This window comes from Podarcis raffonei, chromosome 1 (assembly GCF_027172205.1).
Source record: "Podarcis raffonei isolate rPodRaf1 chromosome 1, rPodRaf1.pri, whole genome shotgun sequence".
NCBI classification, from domain to species: domain Eukaryota; kingdom Metazoa; phylum Chordata; class Lepidosauria; order Squamata; family Lacertidae; genus Podarcis; species Podarcis raffonei.
This window is the reverse complement of record NC_070602.1, coordinates 93,333,783-93,347,158: the sequence shown is the minus strand read 5'-3', so window position 1 is coordinate 93,347,158 and position 13,376 is coordinate 93,333,783. Positions and strand designations below refer to the sequence as shown.

At 43.6% G+C, this 13,376-nt stretch overlaps 1 protein-coding gene across 1 annotated transcript in view; it reads left to right on the top strand.

Annotated features, from left to right (window-relative positions):
* Positions 1-917: 917 nt before the first annotated feature.
* Positions 918-13,376, top strand: part of ESYT3 (extended synaptotagmin 3) — a 40,855-nt gene continuing 28,396 nt past the window's right edge. The window contains exons 1-4 of the mRNA XM_053404707.1: positions 918-1,444; positions 10,421-10,462; positions 11,065-11,199; positions 11,779-11,855. Coding sequence (XP_053260682.1) covers positions 1,136-1,444; positions 10,421-10,462; positions 11,065-11,199; positions 11,779-11,855 — 563 coding nt within the window. The 5' untranslated portion in view covers positions 918-1,135. The remainder of the gene's footprint in view (positions 1,445-10,420; positions 10,463-11,064; positions 11,200-11,778; positions 11,856-13,376) is intronic.

Here is a 13,376-nt window from a genome sequence, read left to right as displayed (position 1 = left end):
CAGAGTGCCCCTCAGGATGCCAATAATGTACATAATAGTATCACAGAACTAATAAAGGATAGCCACGTGTCCATCATAAACCCACTATAGTGGTACCTCGGGTTAAATACTTAATTCGTTCTGGAGGTCCGTTCTTAACCTGAAACTTTTCTTAACCTGAAACACCACTTTAGCTAATGGGGCCTCCCACTGTTGCTGCGCCGCCAGAGCACGATTTCTGTTCTCATCCTGAAGCAAAGTTCTTAACCTGAAACACTATTTCTGGGTTAGCGGAGTCTGTAACCTGAAGCGTATGTAACCTGAGGTACCACTGTATTAATGCACTATTATGTCAACTACATGTCACAGAATACCCAGGGTGGGGACACACACCACTAATCTGAACCAGGCTTTATTTTAAAAACGTCAAAGCTTAATCCACAACAAAGTTCATTTAGGGAACGGCCTTGGCTCAGTGGTAGAGCACCTGCCTTGCAAGTGGAAGACCCCAGGGCTCGATCCCCAGGCTGGGTTGAGAGAGACTCCTGGAGAGCTGCTGCCAGTCAGTGTAGACCAGGGGTAGTCAACCTTTTTATACCTACTGCCCACGAACACATCTTTCTTGATGGTAAAATTTCCTTACCGCCCACCTGTGCTCTATGGAACGAGGATTCTGCTTGTGCTATAGAACCCCCTACCACCCACCTAGAACCCTGAAACGCCCACTAGTGGGCAGTAGGGACCAGGTTGACAACCCCTGGTGTAGATGGCCCTTTGCTCGATGGACCAATAGTAGCTTCCTCCGTCGCCATGGAACGAGAGGCACTCTAGAGGGCAGCAGAGAGCAGTGGGTGCCTCTTCCGCTCATGGTCTCTCCCACCCTATCCCCTCCCTTGAGAGAAGCCTAGGGGGGCGGGGCCAAGCGCCACAACAACAACACCTGCGTGGCTCGGACTGTGAGAAGCCTTGGAGCCGCTGAGTGGCGTCCGCGATGGTCGTCGCTTCGGAACTCTCCGCGCGCTAGAGAAGCGGCAGCTCCGTCGAAGCGCCTGGCTGGACGGGCGAGGAAAAGCGACGCCGACGCCGGTCCTTCGCTTAGGAGCAGCTCCACTTCTTCTTCTTCTTCTTCTCCTTCTGCGTCTTCGTCTTCCTTGCCATGCCGGCTCCGCCGGGCGTTGAGCCGAGCGCCGGAGCGCCGGCGTCGGGGGAGCCGAAGCCTGTGTCGCCCGTCCTGCGGCACCTGGGCTCGTTCGCGGCGCGCGCGCTGCTGTGCCTGGCTCCCGTGTACCTGGCCGGCTACGTGGGGCTCAGCTCCAGCTGGGTGCTCATCGGCTTGCTGCTGTGGATGTGGTGGCGGAGGAACCGGCGCGAGAAGCGCTCCCGGCTGCTGGCAGCCTTCGGGCTCGTCGAAGATGAGAAGCAAGCCATCAGCCAGGGCATCGCCTTGCAGCAGCTGCCGGCCTGGGTAAGCGCGCGGGCGGGGAAAGGGGCGCTTGTGGGGGACCGCTTTGGATCCCGTATGGCAATCTGGAAAAATCGTGCCCGTTTCCTTATTTATCAGCGCTGAGGTTTAGTTCTTTGCGCTGAGGTTTGTCTTACGCATTTATAGACTGCTTCATATTCAGTTTCCAAACCGGTGAGGAGCTTTTCAGAGGGAAACTGAAACAATATTTGAGCCAAAGCAACCTTTCAGGTTGTCTGTTTTTGAAACTGAGAAGCAGTAATCACCCTTGTATCACTTTTTCTGAATGGTAATTCTCCATTCTGGTGGTGTCATGTTGAAAGATTGGTCTGAAACTTTGGAGGTAAGTGGTAACTAAGCCAAGAGATGCCACCCCACAGCTTATTGTCAGTAGGTAAATAAATTTTAAAAATCTGTTAATAATTAATGTGACTTTTTAATATCCTTAAGCTACTGCATTGAAGTGCTGCTCTGGTCCATACTCAGTAGAAATCTAAGATTTGAGTGGAGTGTTCTTGTCACTAGAATCACAACTTTACAGATCCTTTCCCCATGAGACCTTGAAAGCCAAATGGGTGTCTAGCTTTCAGTATCTGGTTTTGTAATGTATATTTAATTGCTGTTAATAGCCTTTAAATGTTTTTGAATGGTTTTTGATAATCTTTTGTGGTCACACTGGTTGATGTTTAAAAGCATGCTTCTGAAATGTTGTAGGTCACTTATAATGCAATCCTGTAAACTTCTTCTGAGAAGTAAGCTCCACTGAATTCAGTGGGACTTACTTCTGGTTAAGTGTTTATAGGATTGCAGCCTCATACACTTCTGTGCCGCCTTTTTCAGGCTCCAGGCAGCTTATGAAACGGTTAAAACAAAAACTGTTATCAGGAAAGAAAACTTAAAACTCATGGCTGCCACCTGTATTGTTTGCGGCTGTTTCCCCTGTGCTTTTTTCTTCTTCTGATTGGCTGTCCTGATAGTGAAAAGGTAATATGTTGTTGGTTTTCCTTTCAATCTGTCTCAGCCACCATGACCAATGGTCAGGAATGCATTTGGAGGGTGCAGAGTCCCCATCTTCTGATGATTTGTAGAGGTTTTCTAAAGATGTAATTGAGCTTGACAGTGTTAGTTTTATCACAGCAGTGAGAGGGAAAATGTTTAATGACAAGGGGACACACCTGACCTCTGCCTCCCGCCCCCCAGCCCCAGTCCCACTTTTATATTAAGGTAAAGGTTTTGTCTGAATAGACATCTGAATAGTCCCAGTCCAACACTTGGATAACAGGCAGTATCTTGAAATGTATGTGCTTGTGAGGCCACTGACATTAATATGCCATTAGATGTAACAGTGATGGCTAAAATAACTGTGGTGGTTCATCTGTTCAGTGAACTAAGATGATGGAGAGTTTGGAGTTAAGATATATTGTGCTCTCTGGAGCCCTGGGCAAACCACATGTGAGGTTAATGGGTATTTGTGTGATAGTCAGCTAAGCTTTACTCAGAGTAAACCCATTGAAACAGATGAACATGATTAAGTTGGGCCTATTAACTTCAGTGGGCCTATTCTGGTTAAAACTTAGCTGGATGCCATTTTTTGTTTCTGAACCTTCTGTTGTTGTTGTTTTAAATGTAGAGTTGCATCAGCTGGGACTGACAGTGAAGGAGATAAGAGGGGGAACTTAAACCTTTCCTCTCCTGCTGAGGTACTGAGGGAAACACCTACTCTGAAGCAAGTGTTTGCATTGTGAGGAATAGGATTGCACTGTCAAACTCATATAGTGTTCTTTGCTTGAAATGCATTTGGCTCTACAAGAGCAGTAACATGCAGAGGGAAAAGTGCAATTTGCTACACTTGACCCTGAGGCAATTTGATCATAATTTTTGATCATCTGTTTGTATCTGTGCTGCTTCCTCACAAAACTGTGCCTAAAGTCATTCACAGGATGAACAAGAGCAAGTATAACAATTCAAAAAAAAAAAAAAAGAGGAAGAGGAGGAGCAACTTGAAATCAACATGATCTCAGTAAATAAATATTTAAAAATCAGCCCAAAGAGTATTGTATAAAACAGTATAAATATGCTAACCTAATTAATTCAACAGTTTAAAATTAAGTAAGAGAAAGAATGGCAGCATGCAAAACAGGGGTGGGGGGCTATTTCCAAATACTATTCTACAGAAGCTCAACTTGCGTGCATTAAATGTAGCCATACCATTCCCTTGTTGCAGACTTCTCTTCCAGCTCTCACCCCTGGGTCTTCTCTCAATTTCCCCCCAATCTTTTACCTAGGGAGGTAGATATTGCTACTCCTCCAAGTCCCATCTGCACTCATAGCTTTGATGTTGTTCACCTCTCTCCACCAAACATCTCTTTCAATACTGTCTTCAAGGGATTCAGAAACCACCAGAAGCCACATTTGTTTGTTTGTTTTGAGCCACATTCTTGGAGAACCTTGGATCACAAGAAAATCTGTCTTCAGGGCGCCCTTGTGACTCCTAAATATTATATTAGTGTATCCTTTTTTAATCCTTGAGTGGTGTTGTAGCACTGGCAGCTTATTTATTTATGCATTGCATCATTTTTGCCTCCCGCCCTTTCTCCAAACAGCTTAAGGTGTGTTCACATTACCACCTGAGAGAGCAGTGAAGTTGTCCCCCTCCCCTGCATTTCACAGCTCCCCCCCAGCTGTTCACATCAGTATGGCTTTGATTACTTTCTGTTTGTGTACACCAGGGGTACACAGCCTGCAGCCCTCCCGATGTTGTTGGACTACACTTCCCATCATCCCTGATCACTGATGCTGGCTGGGGCTGATGGGAGTTGTAGTCCAGAAACATCTAGATGGCTGCAGGTTGTGCACCTCTGGTGTACACAATGGCTATTGCTCTGCCTCTTCAGTTGGAGGCAGCAATACTACTGAATACGAGTTGCTGGAATCCACAGGAGGGGAAAGTGCTCAGATCCTGCATATGGTCTTCCCGCAGGCACCTGGTTGGCCACTGTGAAAACAGGATGTTGGACTAGGAGAGACATTGGTCTGATCCAGCAGCCTCTTCTTATGTTCTTATACATAGACTGGGGGGCAGCACATTGATGAACAGGGATGTTTTACGCAAAGATGTTCACACCTTGGCTAGAGATGAATTAGAAATGACTGAAGGACTCTAACCTGTGTAAAACACAGTTTGATGTATCTTATAACAAAGGTTACATATGCATTTTGGAGAGTGAACATGAATGAAAAACTCAGCACTGGTAACTCTGGGAGTTCACAGTAAAAGAGAATGTGAACCTGGCCTTCGTCTGTGTTTCAGCCTCTTCCACCCTGGGAATATCACTAATCCTTGACTCCCCCACAAGGATCTACTCCACCTCCCTATTTGCTGCAGCTGTGTCAACGTTGCAGTCAATCACACACACACACACACACACACACACACTCCGGCAGAAGCAGGCCTTGGTATTGTACTCTGGAATTTCCAATGTATTCTCATGATGGATGCCTAAAGTATCTGAAATATTTTCCCATTCTTGAATGTTGCTTGTCCAGTTTCTATTGCTTCATAGGTTTCTCTTTTACTTCTGTACAACATAATGTGCAGAAGGTCAAGAGCAGCTTTTGCTCCTTCACTGGAAAAAAATATTTTACGTAGTACAGTGGTACCTCAGGTTAAGTACTTAATTCGCTCCGGAGGTCTGTACTTAACCTGAAACTGTTCTTAACCTGAGGCACCACTTTAGCTAATGGGGCCTCCTGCTGCTGCCGTGCCGCCAAAGCACGATTTCTGTTCTCATCCTGAAGCAAAGTTCTTAACCTGAGGTAATATTTCTGGGTTAGCGGAGTCTGTAACCTGAAGCATATGTAACCTGAAGCGTATGTAACCCGAGGTACCACTGTAAAGGTGTTGGCAGTTATAAATAATTGAGAACATTATTAGACTTTCAGAAGGAAGTGCTTTAAAGGTAGATGCCTCTGTGTGATCATTTCTGCTTTGAGTGACATAGGATACATTCACCACCACAAGTTCACTGTGATGAAAGTGTTGGTCTGGGTAGCGTAAACAGCAGAAGGTTGCATCAGTCGGGCCTGTTTAGAGCTGGGTTTGCCAACAACAAATGGGCTTTCCCTGTGTGTAAGGTTTTATTATGCATGTTTTTAAGTTTTTTATGCTTTCTTGCAATGGGAGGGGCCCTCATTCTTGACATCAAACTCTTGAACCTGCTGGTTGTCTAGCTAGCTTCAGTCACTGGGATGGAATTGTCAGAAAACTCTTATATTTGATGCTCCCATTACTTTGTATATACAGTAATATACTGTCAAATCCTCAACCTGAATGGAATGCCTATGTGATGCTCTAGCAATTGAGTCAATAGGTGAAACAATCTAGTTCAGAAGTGGACCATCTTCTGCGCCCCACAAGTCAGGGTCAGCCCTGCCACAAGGCAGAGTGAAGCAGATGCTGTGGTACAGGGAATGGACAGTTGTTTGTCTGCCATGTTATGTATCCTGCACCAATCAAGCTAGCTTCCTACTCTCGGGTGCAGTGTGGGGCATTGTCCCATTGCCAGTGTTAAAGCAGGATTCAGATGCCACTTCTGGTTTGCTTCAGTACATGGATTTGGTGTTGGGGTTTTTGGTCTTTCCTATTTTTGACTTGCCCTACCATGAGCCATGCTTTGGGATGACCTGCATATACAAGTGCAAATCAAATATTCAGGTTTTACAAATCCTAACTGCAAACTGGCCAACAGAGCTGAATAAAGACCTGGTCAAAGGCATCCAACTAATACACCAGCTTGGCAGGTTATGAACGCTAAGGCTGAGAGTAAAATAATTGGCATTGCATGTGTTTTTTTATTTATTTCTGCCCAATAACTTTCTATTGTTAAATTATTGGGTTTATAATTCCCAGTACTGATTCTGCAGGAAGTTTCACCAAGGTCCACCAGTAGATACTGCCTGTGGAGGTATCAACAGCCTCCCTAATAATACAAACTTCTGCATGTTTACTCAGAAGTAGGACCTGCAGTATTCAGTGGTACTTACTCCAAAGTAAGTATTAGACGGCACCTTAAGTGTCTCACTTTGAGGGGGAAGGGAAACATCTTAGAGGCAGAAATATTATTATTATTTTATTAGAGTCATTAGTTGCTTGAAGTTAAAAGGTCTCCAAACAACTTACACTTGGAACACATATACGTACATAAATACAACGTATACCCAATATAAAGCATTAACATTGCATACAACATTCAAGACAGATGTTTTCTGTCTCAGACGGTACCATTTGATCTTGCTTCCTGCTATTGTTCCAGCCCAGTTATTTGCATGTTGTGGCATTTGCTCTTGTGTAACAAAGAGGAAGCTGTCGAGGTGAAAAACATTTTGTTTTTACTGGACAGCAATGCTCCACTTTCTATTTACACCTGTAAAACTGAAGGTCGGCTATAACATATCACTGGCAAGGAAGAACTTTAGGTTGTATTCAGTGGTGACTTTGCACAAGGTGGGGTGACTTCATTTTTGCAGATTACTGATACGCATCCAGTCTCTTCACAAAAGCTGTTTCCAGAGGTTGGAATACAATTTGCTCTCATAAAACATTTCCAATGACACTGGTGTATAGGGCAAACTATTTTATAAGAGTGTTTTTAAACCACCAATTCGTTTTTTAAAAAATAACACCATGGAAGTATACAACCAAATAATTAAAATATCATAAATTTGGATCCACATTCAGAACATTATTCCCTTAGAGAAACTGATATTTTATCACAAATAATCTAAGTAGACATTATTCTCTTAGAACATTGAAGTAAGATGTAGCCCAGTTGTGTATTAAAGCTGTAATAAACTGGTATTTTATAGAGAAGAAGAGCAGTTTTGATTAGTATGAAAATTGCAATTCATAGTGAATCAGAGTGTAATCTCCTGCAGAAAGTCTTGACAGTTGAGGTCAATGCCACTTGGTTCCTGTGGTACTGGTCTCCTTTATTACTAAATGCCAGCAGTGTTTGATCTCTAGCACCTGTGAAGCTGCACATTTTATCATATAAGAGTAGCACCAATGTGTTAATACCATTTACTGTAGAAGATGAGGTGATTCTAAAATCCTGTGTGTGTTGACCTCTAGAAAAATCTTTTAATGAGGGTGAAAGAGGAGAGCGCAAAATATGGTCTGAACCTCAACATCAAAAAAACGAAGATCATGGCCACTGGGCCCATCACCTCCTGGCAAATAGAAGGGGAAGAAATGGAGGCAGTGAGAGATTTTACTTTCTTGGGCTCCGTGATCACTGCAGATGGTGACAGCAGTCACAAAATTAAAAGACTCCTGCTTCTTGGGAGAAAAGGAATGACAAACCTAGACAGCATCTTAAAAAGCAGAGACATCACCTTGCCAACAAAGGTCCGTATAGTTAGAGCTATGGTTTTCCCAGTAGTGATGTATGGAAGTGAGAGCTGGACCATAAAGAAGGCTGATCGCCGAAGAACTGATGCTTTTGAATTATGGAGACTCTTGAGAGTCCCATGGACTGCAAGAAGATCAAACCTCTCCATTCTTAAGGAAATCAGCCCTGAGTGGAAGGACAGATCGTGAAGCTGAGGCTCCAATACTTTGGCCACCTCATGAGAAGAGAAGACTCCCTGGAAAAGACCCTGATGTTGAGAAAGATTGAGGGCACAAGGAGAAGGGGACGGCAGAGGACGAGATGGTTGGATAGTGTTCTCGAAGCTACCAGCATGAGTTTGACCAAACTGTGGGAGGCAGTGGAAGACAGGAGTGCCTGGCGTGCTCTGGTCCATGGGGTCACAAAGAGTTGAACATGACTAAACGACTAAACAACAACAACAGCAACAACAAACTGCTTATGTGTAGAAAAGCATGCTGGAGGGCTTTTATGTTTTAATTTGTAGATGGCAAGAACTAGACTTAGCTTGAAACCTCCACTCTTAAAAGAAAAGATGCAAATTAATTCATAAGAATGAAGCTGCTTTATATCATGTCAGATCTGTCTGTCAAGCTCAGTATTGTCTACTCTGAGAGACGGCGGTGTTCCCTAGGCTTAGCTAGAGGTATTGCCCATGACGTGATCATTTCAACTATTCAACTAAAAAATAAATAAATGCTGGGCTTGAACTTTGGACTTTTGGCATGCATGGCATGTGCTCTACCTTTCTAATAAAACTGTATTTGAATTAAGGTGAGACTTTTCCCAAGAGCACCTGTGGAAGCAGATTGCTGAGGCTGCAATCCAATTTACTAGAGAGTAAGCCCCGTTGACATCAATAGGTCTTACCTCTCAGTAGACAGGGTTAAGTTTTTGCTGTGAATATTTTGGGACAGCAGTAAGTGTATTGGATTCACATCTATCTGGGCCATGAACAGTGTGTATCTACCAAATTTTACATGTCACTAATGGCTGGTTCAGACAGTGCTACAGAAGCAAAGTTTACAGTAGTGGGAGGAACTTGGAGTCAAGAGATTCGGTGTCTGAGACAATCTTCAAATGGAGAATTCATCATTCTTGGAGCCAGTTCAAATGTTAATAAATAGCAGGCTATAGCATAGTCAGACTGAAGGTTCAGGTACAGTGGTACCTTGGTTCTTGAACATAATCCATTCCGGAAGTCTGTTAAACTTCCGAAACGTTCAAAAACCAAGGCACAACTTCTGATTGGTGCAGGCACCCCGGAAACAATAGCCAACAGCCGCAGTGGACGTTCGGCTTCCGAAAAACGTTCAAAAACCGGAAAACTTATTTCTGGATTTTCGGCATTCGGGAGCCAAAATGTTTGAGTACCAAGGCATTCGAGAACCAAGGTCCCACTGTATTTGAATGCTCTACCAGCTTAAACAGCAATAATAATACAAGGATTAAACCCTTCTTGTTCTTGACATATTAGCCTTCCACAATCAGGGTATCTTTTTACCCTGAGGTGTATTCAAAACAGAATTGTCCCAGCTTGAGTCTGAAGAGGTCCTGTCTATTCCATAGACACAGTGAATGTTTGAGTTGGCTGAGCTCTATGAACTGAATGGTGCAGAAGCAAGTGAAGCCCAGAACAGAACCCCAAGCACCATAGTCAGGAAAGTTATGTAAATTCTACATCGGTTGGAGTTTTTGTGGAACAAATAATCTTGTGAAAACCCCAAAGCTTCTGGTGTATGAGGGGCTCTTCAGTTTAAGTGATGCTCTAACTTCCCATAGTTTGTAGGCATCCTTTCGTTGGTCTGGTTTTGAGCCATGTCCTCTTACTGCAGCATAGAAAAACTGCCCTGGTCATGATGGAGAATAATTGGCTTGTCAAGTGGCTAAAATAGGCACTGCTTTCATCCCTAAGGGACCTCAAATTAGCCAATGCAGAGCATAACTGGATGGGTGTGAGAGAGACAGACATCCATGCTGTATAATTAAAGCACATGGCTTATCCCAAGGAATCATGGGAACTGTAGTTTGTTAAAGGAGCTGGAAATTATAGCTTTTTGAGGAATAAGTTACAGTTTGCAGGAAATTGATGTGCTTGAAATGTATGGCAAGGAAAAAAGCAGCCGTTTAGGATTTGGACTCTGGAGGATTGGCCTCCTGTTACTGAGAATTTGATCCTGCCTGTGTGCTTGTTTCTTTTGACTGTATTGTCAAGAATGCCTTATATGCTGACTGTTCTGTCTTCTGTAGGCCACTGACTCAATGAAATTAAATTTCCCTGTTGGGAAAGGGGAGCCCAAAGCAGTATTCTTGAATGCGTAGCAATAAGATTTGCACAAGCTTCCTTGGAAACCCGTTACTAAGTTTGCCAACGTACACACATCAATGGACTATCTCCCATTGAAAAGAACCTCACAAGTTGTTCTGTGCACCATAGTTTCTCATCAATGTCTTTCATAATCCCGTTGTCCTTACTTGCACCCTGTCTAGAATTCTTTTTCGCAAAAAAATGAGCTCACATCTCGCTTTTTTGTTCATTCTTGCTTGCCAGGTTCACTTCCCTGATGTTGAACGGGTGGAATGGCTGAACAAGGTGAGGCACTGAACCAACATCAAGACAAGTTTGATCTGGACAGACTTTATATACTCCCTTTAAAGCTAGATCTAAAACACAGCACATAAATGTTCAGTGAATAAATATATTTGCTCTAGGGAGTGGGTGGGTAAAATTCTCATGTTGGGCATACCACTTTTCAGGCAGTTTATATAAGGTTTACATAAGAATTATCACTGGCCACTGGGCTATTCTAGTTTTGGACTGCATTTACTTGAGACCCTCTGTCCTTCTCATGTGTTTTCAGTGCAATCCTTGGTGCTGAATGCGTTTCCTGCTTCTGTTCTAGAATCCAGGAACGGTTGGTGAAAAGGGTGGTGGTGGTGATGATGTATTTGCACACTGCCAGCCTCTTCACCACCTCGCCATTCCCTCTCTCCTTCCCAGTAAATGGCAGTGGACTCCACTCCTCACTGAGTGCTCCTGCTGTAATCTGATATTATTTTATTTTATTTTTAAAAAAGGAAACTAGCAAACTCTCTCTCTCTGCTTGCTATCTTTAGATACTCAGAACCACAGTACAGACTCCATTGTATGATGCAAAGCTTCTATTCTTTTTTTCTGCTTTGTGTGGTATTTAGGTTCTTGAACAGGCCTGGCCATACTTTGGGAGCATCATGGAAAAAACATTTAAGGAAGTCCTTGAACCAAAAATCAGAGCTAAGAACGTGCACTTGAAAACATGTACATTCACTAAAATCCAGTTTGGAGACAAGGTAAGGTGACGGCATTGGCTGTGAAAACCTAAGCTAAGCTAATTGATTTTGGGATATGTGGCTCGGTCAGGGGGAGGAATAGTGCTTAAAAGCAAAGTAACTTCTATATACCTCTTTGTGAGAGATTTCCTCCTCTCTTCCTGCACCTCAATTTATACTCAGTGTGTGAACTGCTTAGTTTCCGCTCTTTAGCGCTTTAAAAAATATCAAGAAGTATAAACAGCCAGCCTTTGTTAGGACTGTAACAACTTAGTGTCAGTCTAACCAAAATATTTGTTTCTGCCTTGAATTTTCTTTAGCAGCATTGTTAAATACCAGAATTCCTCTTCTCTGGGAGGGATGTTCAGTTTAGGACACCTTGTTCCATTCTGATTTAGAATTTAGCAGGACAGGATTTAGAGGGCAAGTTGCCTGCTATAACCAAGTTCAAAGTTCCGCTTCCTGTTTCCTCTGGGATTTAAATGGGTCTAGTCTGATATTTGAACATTCTACTTGTTTTCCAAGGCAATTGGACCTTTTTTCAGTATGTTGCTCATCACAGTGGCTGATAACACTGCTGTGTGTCTTGTCTGCTTTCAGTGCCCTAAAATCAAAGGAGTAAAGGCCTATACCAAAGAAGTCGATAGAAGACAAGTGATCCTGGACTTGCAAATATGGTAGGACAGTATTGCTCCCCACCCCCGCCGCCGCCACCACCCTATAGCTTGTCACTAAGAATTCTCTGATCTTACAGTGCAGTGGTCAAGGAAAGTCAATGAGCTGATTTGGGCACCTTGATAGAATTGCTTTCCATGAATCAATTATATCAATCAATTATGTTTTCTATCCTCCTCCTCCGGGACCTCAAAGAGAAGGACATACAGTATGTTGCAACACTGAGAGATGTTTGAAAATAGTTTGGGGAAAATGCTGAGGCATTAAGGAAAGTACCTTTATTAGTATTTAATGAATGCAGAGCCTGTGCTGTCTATTGCTATTTCTGCGCTTGCATATAGTCCTGTTCCTATGTTGCTAAAAGAGAAAAAGTGCAATGGGCAGTTACAAGGGTCTCTGTAGCCTGGTTCGCATGTCAGATCATGATAAACCAAGCTATGGCTTCTCAGGAGGGAATGTGTGGGCTCCCAGGGAGGAACTTGCAGTTCTTTTCCTCCTCACCAGTCTTTTTACTCCCATACCATGGCAAGGCAAGGTTTGGCTTAGCCTGTCGTCCAAATCCAGGATTGTGGTTAAGCTCTCTCCTAACTAACCACAAGCTGCAGCCAGTATTTATTCATGATGCTGCAGGTGACTGTCTCTCTGATGTGGCTGCATTTAGAACATGGCAAACTTTAAAAACAGGAGCCTCAAAACTGGTGTGGTTTTGAGAAACGAGAAACACTTGAAGGTATGTGGATGGTGCCTGTGAAAGTTCACTAGCAGAGTGTTACACATATTCTACAAAACTACAGAAAAGCCATGTGATTTTATATTTGTTATGATGCTAAATCCAAAATATTACTTTGGATGTCCCCTTGCTCTCCAAGGGCAAAGTAAAATGGTTTATCATGAATTGTAGAGTTGGAAGGGACCACAAGTGTCATCTAGTCCAACACCTTGGAATGCAAGAATATTTTGCCCAGCATGGGACCTGAACCCATAACCCTGAGATTAAGACTCTCATGCTCTACCAGCTGAGCTACCCCAGCCTACAGTAGTCTCCAAAACCCCATAAAACTGCAGATTCCAGAGAAGCTACTTTAGGCAAAGTATGGTGTGGTGCTGGCTTGTTCAAGCCAGTTCTTTATAAGACGTGCTGTTGAGTTGCTTTAGCAAGGGATGCATTTGGGTTGTTGTTGTTGTTTTAATGGAACAGTGTCCTGGACACAACTATGTGCCCTCTGGGGTAGGGCATATCATTGTGAAAATGATTTGTGGGTGTCATCTCAGATAGGGCTTGGACATGCAGGTAGCTTTCCATTACAAATAGGCCAGTCTTGCTTGGCTGGTATCCGCAGTCCTCCTTATGACTCACAGAGGATGCTGTGTTGAGGTCACCTAAAGAAGAGTCCCAGCAGAGGGAGGATCCAAGTGGACAGAAAAACCGGCTCATCCAGTTGGGCACCTTGGAGAATGTTGCCTTGCCTTGTGAACTGGGAGCAGCTGTCAGATCCTTTCTGCGGCTCAAAGAAAAAGTGGGA